We start from the raw sequence: 22,141 nt of genomic DNA, 5'->3' as shown, positions 1-22,141 counted from the left end.
CCTTAAGAGCCTTACATTACATTCTAGCAAAATTGTCCACCCAGACTCTAAAGGGTATTAACAATTGTGTGTTTAGCCTCAGGTTAGACCTTGCTCTTACCTGTTTGGAGATTGCACCTGAACAGTTGTGCTCTAGGAAGCAGCTGTTCCATTCCAGGGACCATTGCAGCGTGTCCCAGTGCACGTTGATTTGGGCTTGCTGGTTGTTGGAGAGTGTGGTTGGAAGGAGCCTTTGTGCAGCAGGAGCCAGGTGGGCAGCACTGGGCCACCTCTGCAGTGTGCCATGGCTTCCTGAGCTCTGCAGCTCATGGCACTTCAGGCAGACATCTGATGGTGGAAGAATTTTGCTCATGAGCTCAGCTCAGAGCTGGTGTCTCCTGTGAAGTGAGCAGTGTGTGAGGTGTGTAATGGCTTTGTTCCTGCAGACACTGCAGCTGTGCTCATCTCTCTTCTCAACGTGCTCTGTTTCTGTTTGTGTTGCAGTCCTGTTTAGGACTGAGATGCGGGCTAAGGTAATTCTGAGACTTCTTCAGATCTTTCAGATGAGTGCTTAGCCTTTCCTCATGTTTCCACTGCTGGGAATGGTGAAAGACTGATGTCTTTCAGTGCTGGGTGTTGATCACATCACTGATCAATGGGATGACGTGTGTTTGGCTTCAAAGACAGTCTTAGTGTGCTAGAACACTGATGGTGTATCAAGGGTACTGAAGCCAAAATAAGTGGTCTGAGCCTTTCAAGAACTGTTTTAGCATCAAGCTTAAAGCAGGGGTTTATGGGGAAAATAATAGGGTCTCCTGAATATAAGAGGCTTTCCAAAATGCTTTAAACTATCTCCTTGGGGTATGGGGAGACTTGGGAGCACCAAAGGCAAGATTATCAAATTCTTAGGGTTTGAGATCCATAGAATCTGATGGTATCCATCTGCCAGATCATAAGTATTTAGCCACCAGGAATGCTACATATGGTGTACTTCTTTATTTCCCATAAAATCTGACGTAAAGCGTTCCAGTAACCTGGATCACACTTTAGAACATAATTTTTTTGGTGCCCTGAACCTAGGTTCCAGAGGATGGGATTCTCAGAAAATGGGTTTAGTTAGTTGGTGAAATTTAATACCTAAAACGCCAACTGCCGGGCCTTTATGTCCAGTATGGTTTAACTTATGGAGTAAGGTCCCTGAGTTCTCCTCTTTCCTTCCACAGGGCAAGCAGGAGGACTTCAAGACGACAGTTCTGGAGGGTATGGAGACGGCCAAGCATCAGGTGAGGGTGGCGTTTGATGCTTGCCACTGAGTAGCAAGAGCCGCCAAGTTAGGGATTGATGCTTGCAAGTGCGCATGGGTGTGGTTGTCCCCAATTTAGCAAGAGATGCAGGAGTTGTGTACCCTCCTGTTTAGAAAGTGTGGGCTATTCAGATTGCAGTTGAGGTCTATAACTGTGGAAAAGGGCACTAGCTAACCTGTGTTGAAATGCCTCAGGCCGATCTCTCATCCCTCCACTCCTCTCCATGGTCAGAGGAGTCTAAACATACAGAAAGCTGTTTCTTTCCTAGCCAGTTTGTACCACCCAGATTGACACAGACAGCTTTAGAACAGTCCACCCTTTTTTTCTAATCTGCTGAAGAAACATAGCATGGAGTATCTTTTTGCTCCTTTCTTTTTGTCTTTTGAAAGGGTTTGTGTTTGACCTGTGTGCCAGCACTTAGCCCAGGAGATTGTCTGCTGCTCACTGGACTGGATTGTGAATTGCATTCGCCATTTGGCCTTGGTCCTGCTGCTGGCAGTACTCACTCACTGCTTCATTCATTGGTGTCTTTACTCTTAAGTACTTGGAGTGCTACTTAAAATCTTCCTCCAACTCTGCTGCTTTTGCTCTCACCTCAGGATTAGGGTTTTAAACAAGAGTCAAAGGCTCCAGAACCTATTCTGTACCTCCAAGTTGCTCTTTTTGAAGCAAATAGAACTTCAAGATACTCATCTCAGAGTGCATCCTTTGCTGTTGTAAGTAAGGGAGCCAAATACTGTTATGGATGTTACCATTTGCATGGAACTGCTGGCTATTATGGCTCATGGGCTTAAGGATGCATTGCCTATTTCATTTTTAGGTTGGAAATTCTGCATATTTTGCATTTTGTGTTATATGCTGAGAGTATGCTCTAACAACTGTCCAATTCAACATTCAAAATCCTTTAATTCAGTGTGTTCATCTGCAGATGTTTTCTTTAAATAAGCAGCATCCCTCAGGATTTCTTCTGTGGGAAAGAAACTCAATACACAAAACTTCAGCCAATTAGTTGCTAGTGCTGAATGTCAGGAAATGGGCAAGTGTGTGCAGAAATGTGTGTGAAGAGGAGCTGATAATCCAGTCTAGGCAGAACCTTCCCAAGGAGAAACACGTAGTTCTGAACTGGTAATCCCTGTCATCTGTGGCTTTCATGAAATACAAGCAGTAAGGGTGTCAAATGAGATTTAGTCAGCCTGAAATCCAGATCCATTTAGATCTGAGCTGTGTACTTCCAGAAGTAAATTCAAGGACATTTAGTTCTTCTAACATCTTCCAGTGGTTGGCCAAATAAAAATGCTATCTTTGCTATTAATAGCTATGCTTTTCTAAATTCTTGTCTGGAATGCTCTTGTGGGTTGTTTTATTAGTTGTTTTGGTTGATTTTTTTGTTTGTTTGGTTTTTTTAACTGAATACCTTTGCTCATCTTGGGCTACTCTGTTATTGTAGTTTTAAAGTTTGGGTATTTCCATGGAAGGTACGTGGCCTTAAAGGCCCCCCAGGTCAACCCACCTTGGGAGTTCTTCTCAAAACTGTTAGCAGCACCATGTTCTGTGGCTCCTCACTTTGAAGAAGTAAATCCCAAATCTTTTAAAGAAACTGCAGAGTTGCCTTAAATCCACACATCTGAGGTTTTGCTGGTGTTTGATGACTACATGGCTTTTTAGCAGGTACCTGGAGAAACTCTTCTTTTAGCACAAACCTGTAAGGGGGAGTCAGCCCCAGCATTTCAGGTCTTTACCTGACCATTCTCTGAAAATCGTGCTGCTGAGATTTTTTGCTAGCACTTGAGGATCTAGAACCTTAATTGAGATTATTAGCATTAATAAAGTATCAGAGAATTGGTAACTGGTTTGATTTCCATGCCCAGTTTTACAGAATTCATAGCTGAGCACGTGCATTCCTACACAGATGTTGGCACATTGAGGCAGTGTTAGATGGAAGGGCAGCAGAAGGGCTGGGGGATGGTGGTAGCTGGAGAAATTGAAGTCCTAATAAACTAATTAGGACTAATAAGTCCTAATAGAGCTGTGAGTTTCTATTCCATAGCTGAATATTAGTGCAGGAAACATTGAGTGTCAACTTCTCCTTTGGTTAATTTTATTTTCCTTGCAGTGCTCTCTAGCTTCTGTTACTAATTTCTTCTTTGTAAAATTTGTGTAATTGATTACAGACAGTTCTCTTTACCTTGAGTCATCACACAGATCTTTTGATCTTTACTTGTAAATGAATTTTTGGTTGTGGGAGGGTTTTTTTTGGATGATTGATTTTTGTTTCATTTTTTTGTTGTTGTTTAGTTTGGGGTTTGGGGGTTTTTTTTCTTCTTGTGGGTTTTTTTTTTTGTTTGGTTGGTAGGGTTTTTTGTGTGGTTATTTTTGGTTCGTTTGTTTTGGGGTTTTTGTTTTTGTTTTGGTTGGGGTTTTTTTATTAGTTTCACAACCCCATTTCCTTCCTTGATTTTTTTTCAGCACCTTTGGGAAGTAAAAATGCTTGAAAGTTAAAGGGGTGTGTGATGGCACTAGAATGAAAAGCAGGGAACTCCTCTCCCTGGTACAGTGACATGTATTGCTATACATGAACTTCAAACTCTTCAACAGTTGTCTTGATGAGTGTAACACCCTGCAAACTTATATTTACTTTGCTATTTATTGTAGTCTTTTGAGCAATTCCAGTTTCAGCAAGTGATCTTAATCATACTTGTGGGGTTTTTTGCCCCTGGGATGTATTGGCTTCTGTCTTTCTAGACTGAACACCTTGTCCTCTGTCCTGATCGAAGTCACTTCTAGGACATGGGAGATTTATATTTTTCTTGCTGTATTTCACATCTCAGTACTTTGTTTTTCTCTCTGTGCCTGAAGGATTTGCTTTCTGCACTTGTGCTGTAGCACTGGATGCAGCTGTGTCTTAGTTTGTCACTTTTTCTATAGTGCAGCAGAACAGACTGAGGAGGGCAGGGTACAGGAATGTAGTTACATCACTGCCAGTGTGAATTGGTGGAATGCAGGTTCCTGTATGAATGAAGGCTTCGCTTAGAGAAAACCTCTCCTGTATGGGTTCAGCATCAATCTTTTACATTGAAAAAGAAAAGAAGGAAATCTGTTGTTGTAGGCAGCACTTTGGGGAGAGAGCACAGGAAATGCATAAGTGTGATTGTATTTCATTGCACTGTGTGCTGTAAATACATCAGATATGCAAAATCAGAGTTTAAGGTGAGTTCCTCTAGCTGGTGAAAGTCAGTGCAAATTAAACTTTGAGAAGCAGGTGAGAGGGGATGGTAGATGCTGTGCTTGTATGCTACAGATATTTTGGCTTTGAACAGGTTCTAAAAAGGTTTTCTGATTCTGTTAAAAAATGGAAAGCACACAAATTAAGGACAGCATCTAAAATAGTTATGTTTTATTGTTAATACATATACATACGTGTGTGTGTGTGTTAAATGTAATGTATTGATATGTGATATTTTCCTGGCTTTGTTTTTTGGGGCGTTTTGTTTGCTTTCATTTTTGTTTTTTCATTATCTCTGGATACCTGTAATTCAAACAACTGTTGACTTGGAAGCCAGTGTGTGTCTTACAGAAGCAAATAAAAATTAAATTGACCACTGTATCATCTCTTGGCTGAAAGCACTGGCTGGGAAGGCTGGTGTTCCTTTGCAGTGCCTGTAGACTACTTGTGTTTTTATTGTAGGTGTGGAGGGTGCAGCTTTCCAGAGCAGACTTCCACATGACCGAATGACATCCCAAGAAGCTGCCTGCTTCCCTGATATCATCAGTGGGCCACAGCAGACTCAGAAGGTGTTTCTGTACATCAGGAACCGCACTGTAAGTTTGTTGTAAAAGTATTGTTGAAAAAAGGGTAGGGAGTTGGTGTACCTTGCAGTTATCATGTCTAGCAGTTGATGGAATTTTTGGTTTTGGGATAGTGGGGTTTCATTTCTGTCATGCTCTTAAATTGTTAAGAAATGTGCTGTCCAGTTCTTGATCAAAGCAGTGCTGTGAGCAGCATAAAGAATTTGTGGTGTATTTACAACATCCAAAACAGGGATCAAGGCTTTCTCCTGTATTTTGGAAAACTGAAGTCATGTTTGAAAAATTACAGTAGGAAAGCAAGAAATGTGTTGAAAATTTCTGTGTTAGCATAATTAAGAGACAAAACACCTTATGCACAACTCAGTTTTTCACAGACTAAAGATGATAAAGAAACATCATGGGTTATTGACTATGATAACACCCAGTGCTTAATAACTTAGAGAAGTTATTTAAAATTGATGTGTGGTGGAGATCTTCATGCTAAGAGCATGACTTCTGCTATTCCTGTAAAATTTTCTTCTAATTCAAATTGTAGCTTCTGGGAAGTCATGAGAGGTGTAAAAATAGGCCAGACCATGCCAAAAAATTTGGAAAACAGTTTGCACAAAATGAATAGTGAGTAATCCTTTCAGAAATGTGTTGGAAGCAGAAAAGCCTTCCACTGAAATTAAGAAATTACTGGAGAGAGATACTTGCAGGGAAAAGCAGCACTGCTGGTCTGAGAGCCTCAGAGGAACTTGAAGAAATTCCTGAGCAGGAATCCTGTTTGAGAAAGGTTTGTGAGGGGAAGCCAGAAGAGTCCAGTGAGAGCAGCAGAGACAGGAACAGCTGATGTGAACCCATCACACAGTGTGCAGCCTCTTCAGGAGCCATTTGCATCAAATAGCCTCCCAAATTCTAAGGAAATTATTTCTTAATCATTCCTATTCATTGTAGTTGTAGGATTTCCACTTTAATGTGGTATCTGTGAGGGATTGTGAAGCTGAGTATAATGCAACTCTAAAGAAATACCCAAATAAATGACTAATTGTGGAATGCAGAATGGAGTGGAGATGCTATGTATGACCTAGATCTTAGTATGGAACAGTAAAATTATTTATTAACTCCTGCCTCTCTGGTACAAAGTAGGAATTTTGTTGGGAAAGCAGTTATTTTCTAGTATGAATTGACCTACTAACATATCACAGAAAATTCTTCCTGCTCGATTTTTTGAACTGTAAATGTCCTGTAAATATGCTTTTTTGTGTACATGTAGCCAGTGTAGTCCATGGTCATGTGTTATATTGGTGAAGATGGATTGGATCATTAAATGTCAGAGATAAATAAACCTTATAACGTGAGAAGTGCAGCTGAAGATTTATAAAAACATGAAATCTGATGCCTAAAAGACAATGCTGGCTGACATTGCCAGCCACACACATCTTGCTGCTACCTTGGTGTGTTTCTTATTTGAAATGGTGTGAGAATTTCAAACAGACTGTTTTGCACCTTAAGGAACAGTGAAGGTCAGTGTGGCTTGGGTAGTCCTGCCAAAGTTTAATTCATTCTGGGGTTTCATCTCTTGACAATATTTGGTATCAGACACGTGCCTGGAAAACACCTCGATGTTATTGCTCAGTGTGACATGTTGCATTGTTTGTTTAAATACAGCTGCAGCTCTGGTTGGACAACCCAAAGATTCAGCTGACATTTGAAGCAACAATCCAACAGTTGGAAGCACCTTATAACAGTAAGTCAAATTTTTCATTGCCAGAATCGTGCTGTGTGTATCATTGCTGTTTGCTTTCACTTTGGTTTGAGGAGAAGCTGCTTCAGATGCTGCAGTCCTTTGTTAGTGGAGCTCCATGAGTGTTTGTGCACAGACTGGGAGAATGCATTATACTCATGGTTCAGATTTGGTCGAGTTCATTGTTTGGTAAAAAATACAGCACTAGCAGGGTTCATAAAAGCTGCTAAAAAGATGGATTGTTACAGTAGGGTTAATTCATGTGCAGCTTTTAAAGTTTGCTACAGCTTCTTGGTGGTTTTCAGCTGTAAAACATTATTAATCATATGGGTTTGGGAGGGTTTTTTAAGACTTAAGCAGACTGGATGTGATGCAAAAAGGCAGTAAAGGAGTGAGGAGTTACTGCTTGCAAATGGAGACCATTGCACACTTCTCACACAAGATCCCAACAAACTGGAAAAAGGTGGAGGGTAGCCATAAAATAAATTGAAGAAGAAAATAGTGCTGAAATGGATGCAAATATAACTGTTAAGGATTGTAAAATAGTGAATTATGTTGTTTTTAAAAATAAAAATGAGAATTCAGTGCTGCAGTAAGTATTGGCACAATACCAGCAAATCACATCAAACTTCTGTGTCATGATCTTGGGATTTTGCAGTCAGTTGCAGAAAAGATGAAAAGAAGCACCTTGTGTCCTGTACAGCTTTTCAGGCAGGATTCAAAACTGCAATCCAGCTTTTCAGAAAAGATGAGTGCATCAGTGAGCAGCAGAGCTGTGGGGCAGGATGTGTTTGGTGGGACTTGGCCAGATTGCTGCTGTGAATGTACAGTGCATGTGTGCTGCTGAACACACAGAATCATTTTGAAACTTTTCACATTGTTTTAGGTGACACAGTGCTCGTTCACAGGGTTCACAGCTACCTGGAACGTCATGGGCTGATTAACTTTGGGATCTACAAAAGAGTGAAGCCCCTTCCAAGTAAGAATCTTGAACGTTGTTTCTAATTGAAGTTTTGTTTTATTGTTCCATGATTTCTTAGGGCTGTTTTTTGAGTGCTCTTTATAGAATTGCAGTGCTAAGAAAATAAAAAAAGGCTGGAAAGCCATCTGAGTATTGATGTTAATGTGTTTTATTTTGGCATAGAGAAACCATGTATTTACATAAATCACTTTGAGAGGGAAAAAAGTTGGCAAATCTTCTGTAGATAATTCAGTGACTGTTGCTTTTTAATGAGTTATCTTGGTTCCTCATTTGAATAAATAAAGTCAGAAGCACAATATTGTACTTAGATCTGTTACATGCTTATGTGATTCTTGAATTTTGCAAGTGAACTTCTCTGCCCTTATTAAGTTTTATTCTTCTGGAGCAGAAGGAAATCAAACTATGATACTTTGTCCCCAATAATGAATATGAATTGCTTTCTTCACACAGTCATCTGGAAGCATTTTTTCTCCTGTTTGCTTCCTTGTTCCAGATGTACTGCTGGTGTATTTTCCTTGTACCTGTCTCAGTATACGTTCAGAATTACTTCAGTTTTCTTTTTGTTAAAGATTTTGTTCTGTCAGAACTACTCATGAGAAGAAAACTTTTTGTTCTTGGTATCTCTTAATTGCAACTTTAACACGACTGTTTGCATTTTAGTACTGCACATATAAAATGACTGAAACTGATTTTTCTCTTTCTTTAGCCAAGAAGACAGGAAAGGTGATCATTATTGGTTCTGGAGTCTCTGGGTTGGCAGCAGCTCGCCAGTTGCAGAGTTTTGGAATGGATGTCACAGTTCTGGAAGCCAGAGTATGAATTTCTGTGCTATTTTACTTCTATATGGCAACTTCCCCAGTAACCGTGTCCAGTTCAGGGCAGGGCTGTGGCCCAGCAGATGCTCAGGGTGGCTCAGTGTGTGTGTGGTGTTCCAGGCAGTCAGGGTGAATCCTGAACCTGTCTCACAAGGAGCTGAGTGCATCTCTTCCTGCTTGGGGCTGGCTGATGCTTTCTCAGAGCTGGGCTGGATAATCAGGTGCTGGTGTCGAGTGCTTACACCAGGAACAGCTCAGAACAACCTTCTTTCACGATTAGAAATTGATTTTTCATCAGAAAGCAGAATTCATGTCCATATTTTGAGAACTTGCTTGTTAAAGATAATCTTAGCTTGGAGCTGCCATACAGCATTAGGTGGGATTTTAAACCTAGATTAATTCTTTATTACTGTGTGCTTAAATGAGACTTTAAAATCAGTGCTACATTTTGTGGTATGTGAACTGGCTGCTTGTTCTTTCAGGAGAATTTCAAGAGTGTATTATTAATAGATTGTTAAACTAGGGCAGGAAAAGTACTAGAAGTTATAACTGTATTGACAGTCTACAAAGTTATAAATATATGAAAAATATATAAAAAGCTAAAAATCTTTAGGCATCAGGGAGAGGGGGAAATCTAGTACATAACTAAATTTGTGCATGGACAGTGAAGGGGTTGGCTTTGGAATCACAGTGGATCCTACAGCAGAAATAGTGAAATCTGCCCAAATCAGATTAGGCGACTTTTTTTTCTATTTCTTTCTTTTTTTTCTTTTCTTCTCATTTTTTAAATGCTACTTAAGCATTTTATTCCTTAACTTAGACAAATTAATTGTGATTGAGCTCATTTGCAGAGGTTTTTGGAAAAGGGTACATTCTGTTTATTGAACCTTCAGTTGAGAGAATACTTGCACCATGTTTTGTAGATGTTTCAGTGATGATATTTCAGTGAGGTGTCTTACTGAATGTAACTGGAGGTTTCAAATCTTGTGCTTTTCAAAGGACCGAGTAGGAGGCAGAGTTGCCACATTTCGCAAAGGGAATTATGTTGCTGATCTGGGAGCAATGGTGGTAACAGGACTTGGTGAGTTTATCAAAATCAAAAAGGGATTTGATTTCCTCAGGGAGGAGAACTGGGGGGCAAGATGCTGTCAATGTGAAACCTTCATGCTATTTTCTTTCATGGCCAAAATACATGGGTATTTGTAACTCTTTAAAAGTGTGTGTTCTCATTCAGCCTTTTTGGCTGTTAGTAGTTTTCATAAATAGCAGAGCTATATGATCAGAGAGACCCTAAAGACACAGAATGTATTCTTTCAGTTTACATGGGAGGAGGGGAAGAGCAGAGGCATTCTAAAGAGAAAGATCTTCAGAGTTTAAACCCCAAAAGTATTTTCTCCACGTGATTTCAAAAATAGTTGTAAAAATAATGGCAAACAAAGCAATTTTCTTCCTGTTAATTACTGGCTTATGGGATGGCATCAATTATTGACATGGTTACTCTGCTAAGAAGACAGGCAAGTGTGGAATATCCTTCAGCAAAGTACTGAAATGATAAAATACTGTAAAACCTATAACAAACTCCAGTTTTTACTGATGATCTAAATTTGGTGTCTGTCTCGTGATTAGTCTCATTAAATTGCATACAGAAACTGGTTCCAGACAAAGAACTGAACTTGGACAGTCATGAAAAAACAGAACTCAGTTTGCCTATTGAAAGACTGTAATATTTTTATGTTTAATTCATAGAATCATGGAATCTTAAGGGTTGGAAGGGACATTAAAGATCAGCTAGTGCCAGTTGCCCTTGCCATGGACAGGGACACCTCCCACCAGACCAGGTTGCTCAGGGCCTTGTTTAACCTTGGCCTTGAACACTGCCAGGCTTGGGGCATCCACAGCCTCCTTGAGTAACCTGTTCCAGTATCTCACCACCCTCACAGGAAAGTACTTATTCTTAATAATCCAGCCTAAACTTCCCCCCATTCTGTTTGTACCCATTACCCCTTGTCACATCAATATTGTTTCTGATGCTGAGTCCCTCTCTGGCTTCCCTGTAGGACCCCTTCAGATACCACAAGTAGGTATTTGCTGGGCTGGTTTTTTTCCATGTTCTCATTGCAGGAATCACTGTGAAGTGCAGACCTTTGGCAGTGTTACACGAGGTCACTGGAATGCATACACTGGAGTTGGTGTTCTAGTCTGTGAAATTGCTTTAACTATGGAGTTTTTGTTTAATTGCAGACAAATTTTACAGAAGTCCCTGTTAACTATATAAAATCTTTTCCAGGAGGAAATCCCATGGCTGTGGTCAGCAAACAAGTAAATATGGAATTAGCAAAGATCAAACAAAAATGTCCACTTTATGAAGCAAATGGACAAGCTGTAAGTCTGACACTGTTTCCATGAACCTTTTAAAAAAAGAAGTAATATCTCAAGTCTATTGGTCTAGCATGAGATGGCTTCCAGAGAGAGGGAGGAAGGAAAGTGTGTGTCCCTTTTTAGGCAATTTAGTAATATTGTAGCATACCTGCACATATTTTTCTAAAACCTGCTCTTTCCACATGAGTTTTTACCTTTGCATTTCAGAGGTTTTGTGGAAGCCAAGTTCTCTGTCCTTTGTTTAACCCGTGCGCGGTTTAACAGATGTGAGGTTTGCTCTTTCCAGCACTTGAGCTCTCATCATGTAACAGGTATTTTCACACTGGCAGCACTCACTATTTAACTGAGTATCATCAGTACAGTTAAATGCCACCATTCCATATGTGTCCAGCAGTGTTTCCACCATCATCCTAGAAAAGCTGGATTGCTAGTTCTTACTCACAGTGACCATTCCAGAAGATAAATTCCTGTGTGTCTCCTTCACTGAGCTATGCCAAGCCCTCTGAAGCCTTGTGATTGTGTAGAGCCATTCTGCCATCAGAGTCTTTTGGCAAGCTTCTGTAGCTTTGATGAACACACCTTTCTTTCCAGTAAGGAAATCTTATGAGCCCATAAGGCAGTTTGGTTTCTCTTGCAAGAGAAGTCTGTTGTCATTGTGGTTTGACAGCTCTTCTTGTGCCCATCCTGGCAAAGTGTGACATTGTGTTGTACAGACCTTGATGTCTGATCATTTGAGAGAGCTGAGGGTATTGAACTTTTTTTTTCAAGGGCTATTCTCAGCAACTGTATTTTTTATAAATGGGTTAAGAACAATGCTTGTTCTTTTGTCTCCTAGGTTCCCAAAGAGAAAGATGAAATGGTGGAGCAAGAATTTAATCGTCTGCTGGAAGCCACATCCTATCTCAGTCATCAGCTGGATTTTAATGTTCTCAATAATAAGCCTGTCTCCCTAGGTCAGGCTCTGGAGGTTGTCATACAGTAAGTGACTTCTCTCTTTTTGGTAGGCTCTCCTATTTTGTGGGTGAATTTCCAAAAGATACCTGAAATAATTCTGGTGCTCCTAGATGTAAGCATTACCTTCTTAATACAGCTGCTTGATCTCACAGATGGTTAAAGGACCAAACCTCTCTTGAAAGTTTCCTGAAAATCATTGCTACAGCAGCTCGGTGTGATTGCTGTCCAAACAATGCACTAACACTGCTTGAAAGCAATTGTAAGGCCCTTTAATAGCAGAAGGTGACTTCACACTCACATTTTAGCTAGTCATGGATCCCTTATTTACAGAAACTTGCATTAATTTTCCAATTGTCATACAAGTATTTACTAAAATATCCCATGACATACGGTTTTATTGTGTCCCACTAATTAGATTGTGATAATAAGTTTTCTCATTAACACAAGGATTTTATGTTGACCTGACTCTCACTTCTCACCTTTTCCAGATTGCAGGAGAAGCATGTGAAGGATGAGCAGATTGAGCACTGGAAAAAAATTGTGAAAACGCAGGAGGAACTGAAAGATCTTCTTAACAAGGTCAGATGAGACATTTAGAACAACATAAGCATTGTTTTCTTCAGAAAGTGGAAAAACCTACAAAAATGTCCAAAGAATAATATCAGAAAGTTGCTATTAATGCTGTTCTTAAAAATATCTCTTTGCTTAAGACCTGCTTAGAAGCCCTGTTAGGACAAAGGTGTCTCCTGCTTGAGGAGGAGAAAAATTGATTAGGCAGAAAACCATAAAACAATACAGGAAAAGGAAGGCAGGGGACAGGCATGATAAACTGTGATGTTTCACAGCTTCCTTTAGAGATGCTGATACTGGCTGAGGCTTTTGGGGGCTATTTAGAAATGTTTGCTGTCTTCACTACACATCTGATCTATAGTACAGAAATAATGGTTTAGGATTACTTCGGTTATTTTTGCTCATGGTAAATGACATCTTTACTTTTCTATGGGAGTTTCTCAAATTGAAATTAATTGCAACATAGTAAGAAATCAATGCTGTTGAGTTTCAGCCATGTTGTGTAGGGTTGGTGGTATTTACTGTGGCTTCTTGCATATATCAGTGATAGCTGCCAAAACCAGAAAATCTTTCCTATAATGGCATCGTTTGAGGTGAATATCCAGTTTACATAGTAACTTGTTGAAATCTGCCTTTCGTAATTTTTTCCTCTTTTTTTCTTTCTTCCTTTTTTCTGCTCTGTCTTAAAAGATGGTGAATTTAAAGGAAAAGATTAAAGAACTTCATCAGCAGTATAAGGAAGCATCAGAAGTGAAGCCACCCCGGGATATTACAGCAGAGTTCCTTGTGAAAAGCAAGCACAGAGATCTGACTGCTCTTTGCAAGGTACAGGATGTCAAACATGTGGTGTGCCAGTGTTTCCTCAGGACTTGAGCAGCCACATCCAATCAGCCACTACAAAAATCCACATCTGTCCCTGTGCTCCAGTGCTTTCAGGACAATGTGATTGACAGTAACTCTGGGTTCTAACACTGATAGGTCTGCACTGAGTACCTTTAGCTGGGGAATACTAAAGCTCAGTTTTAAATAAGTCTGTGCTGGCTCATGTCAGACAGCATGTAATGTTTTGAAGATGAATTTGTGGTCTTTAATACAGCTGGATTTCACAATAGTCTGGAAATAAAATCTGCCTTTGAAGAGAGATCTCTTTTCTCTAAGATAAATAAAGGTGATTTCTTAACTAAAAGATTTATTTCTATCCAAAGATTATCATGTACAGAGCTCTGCCCTGACAAGCAGAGTTACTTCCCCTCTCTGGGAATATCTTGATGTAGAAATGTGCCTTAAAAAGGAAACTGTAACAATGTTCTATCTGTGATGGTGATTCTGGATTCTAACCCAGGTCTGGTAGAACCAAGGATCATTTTTCAGCTACTTGCTAAACCAAGGATATATACCCTTATTTGCAAGCTCTGGGTGTGTTTGTATGTGTATATACAGAAGTAGTGGCTCTTCTATTTTGTCACCAGTGAACAGCTTTGTGCTCCTGTTGCTTTTATTGGACACTCCATATTATTGGCTGTTGACTTTATACCTAGTTTTACTTACTTTTTTTTAAAATAGGAGGAAGCTTGAATTAGATCATGTCTGGTTTTTACATATGATTGATTCTGCTTTGGAAATCTCCATGTTCAATATTAGCTATAAACTTTTAAGAGAGAGAAGAATAGAAAGAATAGTTTGTGGAATATGAAGCTCTCAGAACCACAGGAACCCTTAAAATATCAGGAGTGTAATGAACCCTCATGTTCTTCAATTCAAGTGTTTAGTTTGGTGGTATTTCAGGAATTTAATCTTTTCTGCAGTGTGACACAGAGCTCTGTATACACAAAAAGCAGAAGAGTAAAATATGCTGGATTAAATGTTGAAAAAAATAACAAACTTGACCTAACTTCCAGTAAATCCATGAAGTGATTTTTCTAGGGATTTCTCTTGAGATTAGGTCCAGTCTGATGCTACCTGATGTCTTCAAGTCCTTTTACATGTAAACTGGTTTTAATATTAGCTTTTAATCTTAATAGGAATATGATGAATTGGCAGAAACACAAGGAAAACTGGAAGAGAAATTACAAGAACTTGAAGCCAACCCACCAAGGTAAAGATACAAACTTAAAAGGATAAATACTTAGGAAAGCAATTCTTTCACTATCTTTTCCCTGAGTTTCAGAAATGCTATGGTTTGCTTTTATTATGGGAACTCAAGGGGTTACAAAGGTACAAACACAGAGTTTGAGTTCAGCTTTAGAACTCAACTTCCTCATTTTTAGAGATGACTCAAACAGCAAAGGTGGTTCTGTAGAAATCCTGGCAGTAATCAGTGCCTGATCTCAAAAGGCATTTCAGGTTTTAAATATCTGTCAGTAATGATGGCAAACAATCCTACTTATATTGGTAGAATATTATTATTCTGTGCAATTTTACTAGGTTTTTTGTTATTGTCCTTATGGATACTACTTAAGCCATTATTAATGTAACCTTTTTTATTTCTGAAGTTTTTAGCTTCTCTTTGAGTATTTTACATGAAGTCTGCTTTAAAAACCTGAATTTGCTGGGTTTTGATACACAGCTTTCATGAGAGAGGTCCAGATGTTTGAAACAGAATCTGTATTATTTTTTAATGTTTTTATTTCTGGACTAAGGAGAGACTCAAAAATGGCTTGTGAAGAAATTTTCAGAAGCAATGTATTTACAATATCCTGTTCTAACAAACTAAATGTCTTTGTGTTATATTTGTTTTTTTTTTCTAGTGATGTTTATTTGTCATCAAGAGACAGGCAAATACTTGACTGGCATTTTGCAAACCTAGAATTTGCTAATGCTACACCCCTTTCTACACTTTCACTGAAGCACTGGGACCAGGTAGGTAGTCAGTACTCAGCAATTCATTAAAACTTGGACTGTGTTTATTTCATTCTCAGGAAAGTTAGTAGATTTTAAGAGTTTCTGTTAGGTGTGTCTGCTTTTGTGCAGGTACTGAATTCTTATGTCATATTATTATTTGATGATGAAATTCCAGACAGCTTTTTCTTAGTGCCAAAACAATCTCTAACAGCACTGTCTGCTGAAAGTTTCCATACTTACTACTTGACAAATAATCAGAATTTCACATTTATTTGACTCTTTAAAATCAGTTTTTGAAATATTTTTTGCCATCATGTAGAGTTGTTGATTATTTTCTGTTGATTTACGGGATTCCATTATGAATGCATGCTTTTTGTCCCTCTTCATTTTAGGATGATGACTTTGAATTCACAGGCAGTCACTTGACTGTGAGGAATGGATATTCCTGTGTGCCAGTGGCCTTGGCAGAAGGTTTGGATATTAAATTAAACACAGCAGTTCGACAGGTTCGCTACACAGCATCAGGTACTGAGCCCTGCAGGGAACTGCCCGGAGGGATTGTGAACACAGAAAATAGATTTCAGTGCTTCTGGAAATATGTGAGGACTGATATTGTCCAACCCCTCCCAATACATGTCTGGGGTTAGAGAAACAGCCATGTTTCGTATTAGGATTGTATAAGTAGTTGCTAGAGATTTCTTAATCTTGAATGGTTTTTTGATTATTTCTGTGACTCATTTGACACAGTCTTTTTCAGATGTATTTGCTGATTGTTTACATTATTTATTTACTTCATTGATTGAAGCATTTGGAGTAAGAGATCTGGGGCTGCTTTAAGGCTTGGTGCCACAGGTCCTGGTATTAGAAATATAAATGAATGTAATGGAAGGGAATGTATCTTTTTGTTGTTCTTCAAAACATTGGCTTGGGAAACTGTCAGCTGGGAGAGCAATGTAATGAGAGGCTCACTCTCTACTTGTTGTTTATTTATGGATATATTTAAATAATATTTGCTGACCTGGATGAACCTTTAGGCTTATCCCAGTAAGGCCATTTTCAGATGCTCCCTTAATTGTGTTTCCTGGAATAGAGCTAAATGACCAGTAACAACGTGCCTACAAGTTAAGTACAGTTAGTGTAAAGCTGCCTCCATAAACAAAATAATTTCTGATGTGATTATGGTAATTTCTTTAATTTTTAATCCAATGCTTTTACCTCCTGGCCTATTAAACTGATTTTCTCTCCCTTTTGCAGGCTGTGAAGTGATAGCTGTGAATACCCGATCTACAAGCCAGACCTTCATTTATAAATGTGATGCTGTGCTGTGCACTCTGCCCCTGGGAGTGCTGAAACAGCAGCCTCCAGCAGTTCAGTTCGTGCCACCTCTCCCTGAGTGGAAAACTTCTGCCGTGCAGAGGATGGGATTTGGCAACCTGAACAAGGTGCATTGTCACTGGGGGAACTGCAGCAGGCCAGAGGCTGTCACAGAGACAATCTGACATGTGGGTGGGATCTAGTGGGGGTGAGGAAGAAAAACAGCTTTTCCTCAGCTGTTTTGCCAGGATTTGATGGTGAAAATTGTCTGAGGAACTGTAAGGGCCTCTTGTCTATGTCCCACACAGGCCTAAAAGAATTAAATTGCAGAAGTAGATCTGGTGGAACTTGTTAACCAGAGAACTGGTGAGCTCTGAGAGCACAGTGACCTGTGGGAAGGCAGTTGGAGGCCTCTGTGTATTATTTATATGCACTGTATATTCACCAGATTTCCCTTTCATGATGGGTCCAGTGATAAACATCAATGAGTGTAATTGTCTTTATTTTTATTTTTCCCCTGTGCTCTTCCTAACTGTTGATACTCTTTCTCTCTAGGTTGTGTTGTGTTTTGATCGTGTTTTCTGGGATCCAAGTGTCAATTTGTTTGGCCATGTTGGGAGCACTACTGCAAGCAGAGGAGAACTTTTCCTCTTTTGGAACCTGTACAAAGGTAGCTGTGGTGCATGTCTGCTTTTGCCAGTGTCTTGTATAGTTTCAGATCTAGGAAAAAAACACTTTTAAAAATGCTGTTAGTGTTCACATGTGGGCATGGTAAGAAGGCAGGATTTTTAGGAAGACAAATGGAAGCAAAGAGCAGCACTGCTTGCAGACAGTTCTGTAGTAGGTTAGGGCAGCACACAGATAAGTGGGAGTTTACTAATGCTGGGTTCCAGGCTGTGACTGTTCAATTGCATTACTGCTACATCAGGACAGTAGTTTTGGTTTATCTGCAGCTGGTGCAGGAAATGTACTGGTTTTGTTCCTGCCATTGCCCAGACTAAAGGCAAAGGTGTATAAGGAGCATTATTAAATGGGTGAGTTGTTTTACAGTTGGTTTTCTTCCATTCTGTCATAAGCAGGCCAGGTTTCTCTGTTAACTGGAAAAAATTGCTGTGCAAGGGAAGTGCCTTTCTAGGCTATTGAATTATTAAAATGTTTGGTAAGATTTTACTGGAGGAATATAAGTAATGAGCCTTGGATAGCAAGGCTGTTCATGTGGCTTGTGTGGCTTTATGGTGGCTCTGTTACATAGTTAACAAGTAGGGTCATGGTTTGGTTTAGATGGAAAATAATGTCATGTACAAATTAGCTTCACATGCTAAATTCTAAGTCTTCCTTCTCATGAAGATAGGCAGAGCAGGTAGAAATGAAACAGAAAGGCAGTAAAACCTCATGTTGAAACACAAGTCAGATGGCTGAAATGAAACACAATTACCATTTCTCATGGATAGTTGGTTAGTAGTTAATGTGGTTAGACTGTGAAACATTGAAACATCATTCCTGATGTATTTATTTACTTTTTAATACATCAGTTCTCTTGATAATTCTAAGTAGCACCGTGGCATATATAAATTCATTTTGTTGTATTGACATGATGGTGGAAAATTGAGGACGACTTTTGTTGGATTTGTTTAGTCTCCAACCTCGTGGATTAACTGCAGATCCATGTCTGTCCAAGTCCAACTTGTCTTATCAAAATGTTCAATTTCAATAATTCAGTTTTTTTTTTTTTTCTCTCCCACCCCCTCCCAGCACCGATTTTGTTGGCCTTGGTAGCAGGAGAGGCAGCAGGGATCATGGAGAATATCAGTGATGATGTCATTGTTGGTCGGTGCCTTGCCATTCTCAAAGGCATCTTTGGCAGCAGTGCTGTGCCCCAGGTCAGTAGAGCTCGGGCTGAGGGAGAGGGGAGAGTGCATTGTCCTTCTGTTAATGGTGGGAGGAGAAACAGAGGAAACAGAACACACACAGCAGCTGTAAAGGTCTGAGTTCCAGCTGAGGATATCTGCATGCACTAGGGTCTGGTAATGTATTGGAAAGATTTAAGGAATTGCCATCAAAGATTTACCTTAGTAAGTGTTACCAAGTGGAGTTCCACCACTAAGGTCAGCCCAAGGACTTTGTCCCTTACATTGCTGCAATTTGCTTTGTTTGTGTTTGTCACAAACTGTAGAATTTGCACTTTGTCAACAACTGAAGCTCGTGTCTTGTCTCAGCCTAAGGAGACCGTGGTGTCCCGCTGGCGTGCTGACCCCTGGGCCAGGGGCTCCTACTCCTATGTAGCTGCTGGCTCCTCTGGAAATGACTATGACCTGATGGCTCAGCCAATCACTCCAGGACCAGCCATTCCAGGTGCTCCACAGGTGAGAAATGTCACAGTTATTTTTTAGAAAAATCTCAAAACAGAATGATTTTTCTGAGAAATTTACATAGCTATCTAAATACAAGTTTAGATAACTTGTATCTTATTGTGAATGATTAAAACCTGTGAAATAATTAGTTTTTTCACTCATTAATTCTGTCATCACAGGTTTGGTGATACTTGTTTGCTAAAGAAAGCATTTTTATTCAGAAAGCCAGTTTGGTTATGAACAGAGTATTTAATATTATATCTGTGTTTAGTACTCTATATTTTTGTTATCCATGAGCATATTTAAGTGAGTTGCAGTGATTTGAAAGAGGGTGAAGGCCAGAGTGAGAAGAACAGGAATCAAAAGGTCTCTTCCAAATGGGAGCCCAGCACAATGAAGGCAGGAGTCATCTCCAGTACATGTTGAGGGAATTAAGTTTGAAAGCAGTGCCAGGAAAGGCTGTGTGGCTTTGGCTTTATTTGAGTTCTTGTTCTAATGATACAAGTCATTAATACACACAGCTATGAATAAAATGATTCCCTGCAAAATGTAATATATGAACATTTTCTCCCACTTTTTATGATTCTGTGGGTAGTTATTTAAGGTCTCAGTTTAAAGAGAAACTGCTGATTTAAGTGAGTTGTTGAAGTTTTTGTTTGTTTACTGTGCTAGAGTTCATGTTCCAGGATTGGAAAGTATTCCTCCTAAACACGTTTGACAATTTGGCTGTAGAGTTTCAGTTACAGCTGGGACGTGACCCTGCTTCACAAACATTTCTTATCGAATAGAGCTTCATTTTCTCGTTAATTTGTACACAGCTTGAAATAGGTTCAATGTTGTCTGACTTACACGCACCACAATAGAGACTGTGCTGTGATTAGAGGCCTTCTGGCATTTTTTTAAAGTACCATTTGCTACAGAATTCGAGAAGGCACGAGTTAACGGCGCTGCTGTCGTTTTCCCGCAGCCCATCCCTCGGTTGTTCTTCGCGGGCGAGCACACGATCCGCAATTACCCGGCCACGGTGCACGGGGCGCTGCTGAGCGGGCTGCGGGAGGCCGGCCGCATCGCAGACCAGTTCCTGGGGGCCATGTACACCCTGCCCCGCCAGCCCACGCCGGGAGTGCCCCCACAGCAGGCCACCAGCATGTGACACACAGGAGCCGCGCCCACGGCGATGGACACCAGCCATGGACACACTCGAGTAGTTTGTAGCAGTGTCTGCTGAGAGGACCCTGAGTTACTGTCAAGCCTCGTGTGAAAATGGCCTTCCAGGAGCTTGCCAGACCCTTGGCTTGGCAGCCTTTTACAAAATCTTAGAGCTTGGAAGAGTCGGTAAAAAGAATCCTTTACTGCAAAGCTGGTCAGGGACTTTGACTCTGCAGATGCTTCTTGGAAGTCAAAATAGCTGGAGGGTTTTTTAGGGTGTTTGGGGGGTTTTTTCTACCTATGTGTGTATTTACAGTTTGGTAATTGCACAAGGACCTCTAGAAGCTGGTTGCTATGAATACTAGCTTAGTGTAGAATGTATGTAAATTTCTTTGTGTTTTTTTATGGCTTTGTTTTGAAGAGTAATATTTTTGACCAATTCTATTCCTGTCTGGCATTCAAGAATTTGGGCCAACTGTTTGCCTACCAGTAACAGCAAATCACACCTCTCCAAAATGGTCCATTGGCTGCTACACCATCTGCATCCTGCTGTAGAGTAACCAGGAATCACTGAGTATGCTAAGCATACTGTTCTATTAAATACTTCCAACAAAAGAAAAGGTACTGAACCGTGTTCCAATGGCCTGAGGTGAACTGTGTGTCTGGTGCTGTACTGCTCACCACCTATGGCAGTGCATGGAACCACTGAATGGCTCCTGGTGTGTTAAACATCCCAGAGGAGACAGAAACAATCATCCCAGGGCATCTAAGTGGAATGCCAGTGCTTGTCCTTAAACCTTACCAGAGAACAGGAGACCAGGGATGAGAGGAACAACAGGACATGCCCAGTCTGGAAATCCCTGCTTTGGAGCTGCCATCCCATGTAGGGAAATCTCTCAAATGCTTGGTTATGGTTGTGTCTTTCTGGCAGGGCTGACTCCTGGTACAGTAACCCTGTCTGCCTTAACCTGCAGCAGAACAGGTGACACTCTTTGTCCACCTGGTACCTGTGACACCAGGCTTGTGGCAAACATCCACTGCTCCCAGAACCCCTCACATAGCATAGGCCTGCCCAGACAGACACCTGTATTCTCGATTATATCCACCTGTTTTGGGATTAGCCTGTAATTTGTCTCTGCCCTCTCTATGGTTTGTCTTTGAGAAAGGGTCCATGTCCCACAAGTGGTGGGAACACATTCCAAGAAACCAGCAAAGGGGGTGGCAGGAAACTTCAGCACAAGTAGGATTGACGACCTGGGCATGGGGCAACACAACAGGATCTGGCTCAGCATCTCACCAATAATGATCTACAGCAGCAACCTTCTCACAGGTGCAGCTGAAGCAGAGGTTTGCAGCTGGAGCAGTCAGAGCACACCTGTTTGTAGGCAACAGGAGGAGCACCTAAACCCACTGAAGCAAGCACATGTGACTGATCAAAAAAATCAGAGTGAAATAAAGGTTTTGGAAAAAGTCCAAGTTTTCTTGCTGTTGAGCAACAATGCCGTGGTGGGTGGCCACTGGTCCAGTACACATCCTGCACTGTCCCCATGTAGCAGTGGTGAGCCTGCTCTTGAACCACAAGGCAGAGAACCCCTCTGGTATGTGCTAGAGCTGTAAGCCTGGAACTGACTGAGAGCAGACATGGCAGCTTTGGAGAATAACACCACTGGCACAGCTACAGCTCTCTGCTGCTCTTAGGCTACACACAGCAGTGCTTTTGTAGCTACAGGTCAACAACCCCCTCTTTAATGATGTTCAGTAGCTGCCTATGTGAACTGGGACAGAAAGGGCTCAGCCAAGACAAATTGAGTTTTCTTACACAAATATTTAACAAATGCAATCTCTGTAGGACTTCACTTTGCATTAATGGGCTCTACCCAGGGAGCAGCAGCTGAAGTGACACCTATGAATGACTCCTTAACTGTCCCTCCATAACAATAATAACAACCCATTTTATAAAGCTTCTGCAA

General features: G+C 40.5%; 1 protein-coding gene across 2 annotated transcripts in view; it reads left to right on the top strand.

Moving 5' to 3' along the window:
• Positions 1-21,647, top strand: part of KDM1A (lysine demethylase 1A) — a 28,350-nt gene extending 6,703 nt beyond the window's left edge. The window contains exons 3-20 of one of the 2 annotated variants that reach the window (XM_014881238.2): positions 1,203-1,262; positions 4,969-5,102; positions 6,741-6,819; positions 7,703-7,795; positions 8,505-8,611; positions 9,613-9,694; positions 10,901-10,995; positions 11,828-11,970; positions 12,435-12,525; positions 13,207-13,341; positions 14,538-14,611; positions 15,264-15,375; positions 15,750-15,882; positions 16,612-16,799; positions 17,227-17,341; positions 18,424-18,551; positions 18,888-19,034; positions 19,990-21,647. In XM_014881238.2, the coding sequence (XP_014736724.1) occupies positions 1,203-1,262; positions 4,969-5,102; positions 6,741-6,819; positions 7,703-7,795; positions 8,505-8,611; positions 9,613-9,694; positions 10,901-10,995; positions 11,828-11,970; positions 12,435-12,525; positions 13,207-13,341; positions 14,538-14,611; positions 15,264-15,375; positions 15,750-15,882; positions 16,612-16,799; positions 17,227-17,341; positions 18,424-18,551; positions 18,888-19,034; positions 19,990-20,175 (2,102 nt within the window). In that variant the 3' untranslated portion in view covers positions 20,176-21,647. The remainder of the gene's footprint in view (positions 1-1,202; positions 1,263-4,968; positions 5,103-6,740; positions 6,820-7,702; positions 7,796-8,504; positions 8,612-9,612; positions 9,695-10,900; positions 10,996-11,827; positions 11,971-12,434; positions 12,526-13,206; positions 13,342-14,537; positions 14,612-15,263; positions 15,376-15,749; positions 15,883-16,611; positions 16,800-17,226; positions 17,342-18,423; positions 18,552-18,887; positions 19,035-19,989) is intronic. The other variant, XM_088178478.1, reaches the window with a different exon arrangement.
• Positions 21,648-22,141: the final 494 nt, after the last annotated feature.

Source organism: Sturnus vulgaris, chromosome 24 (assembly GCF_052056855.1).
Source record: "Sturnus vulgaris isolate bStuVul1 chromosome 24, bStuVul1.hap1, whole genome shotgun sequence".
Taxonomy (NCBI): Eukaryota; Metazoa; Chordata; class Aves; order Passeriformes; family Sturnidae; genus Sturnus; species Sturnus vulgaris.
Note: the sequence above shows the minus strand (reverse complement) of the source record. Positions and strands in the feature narration are given on the sequence as shown.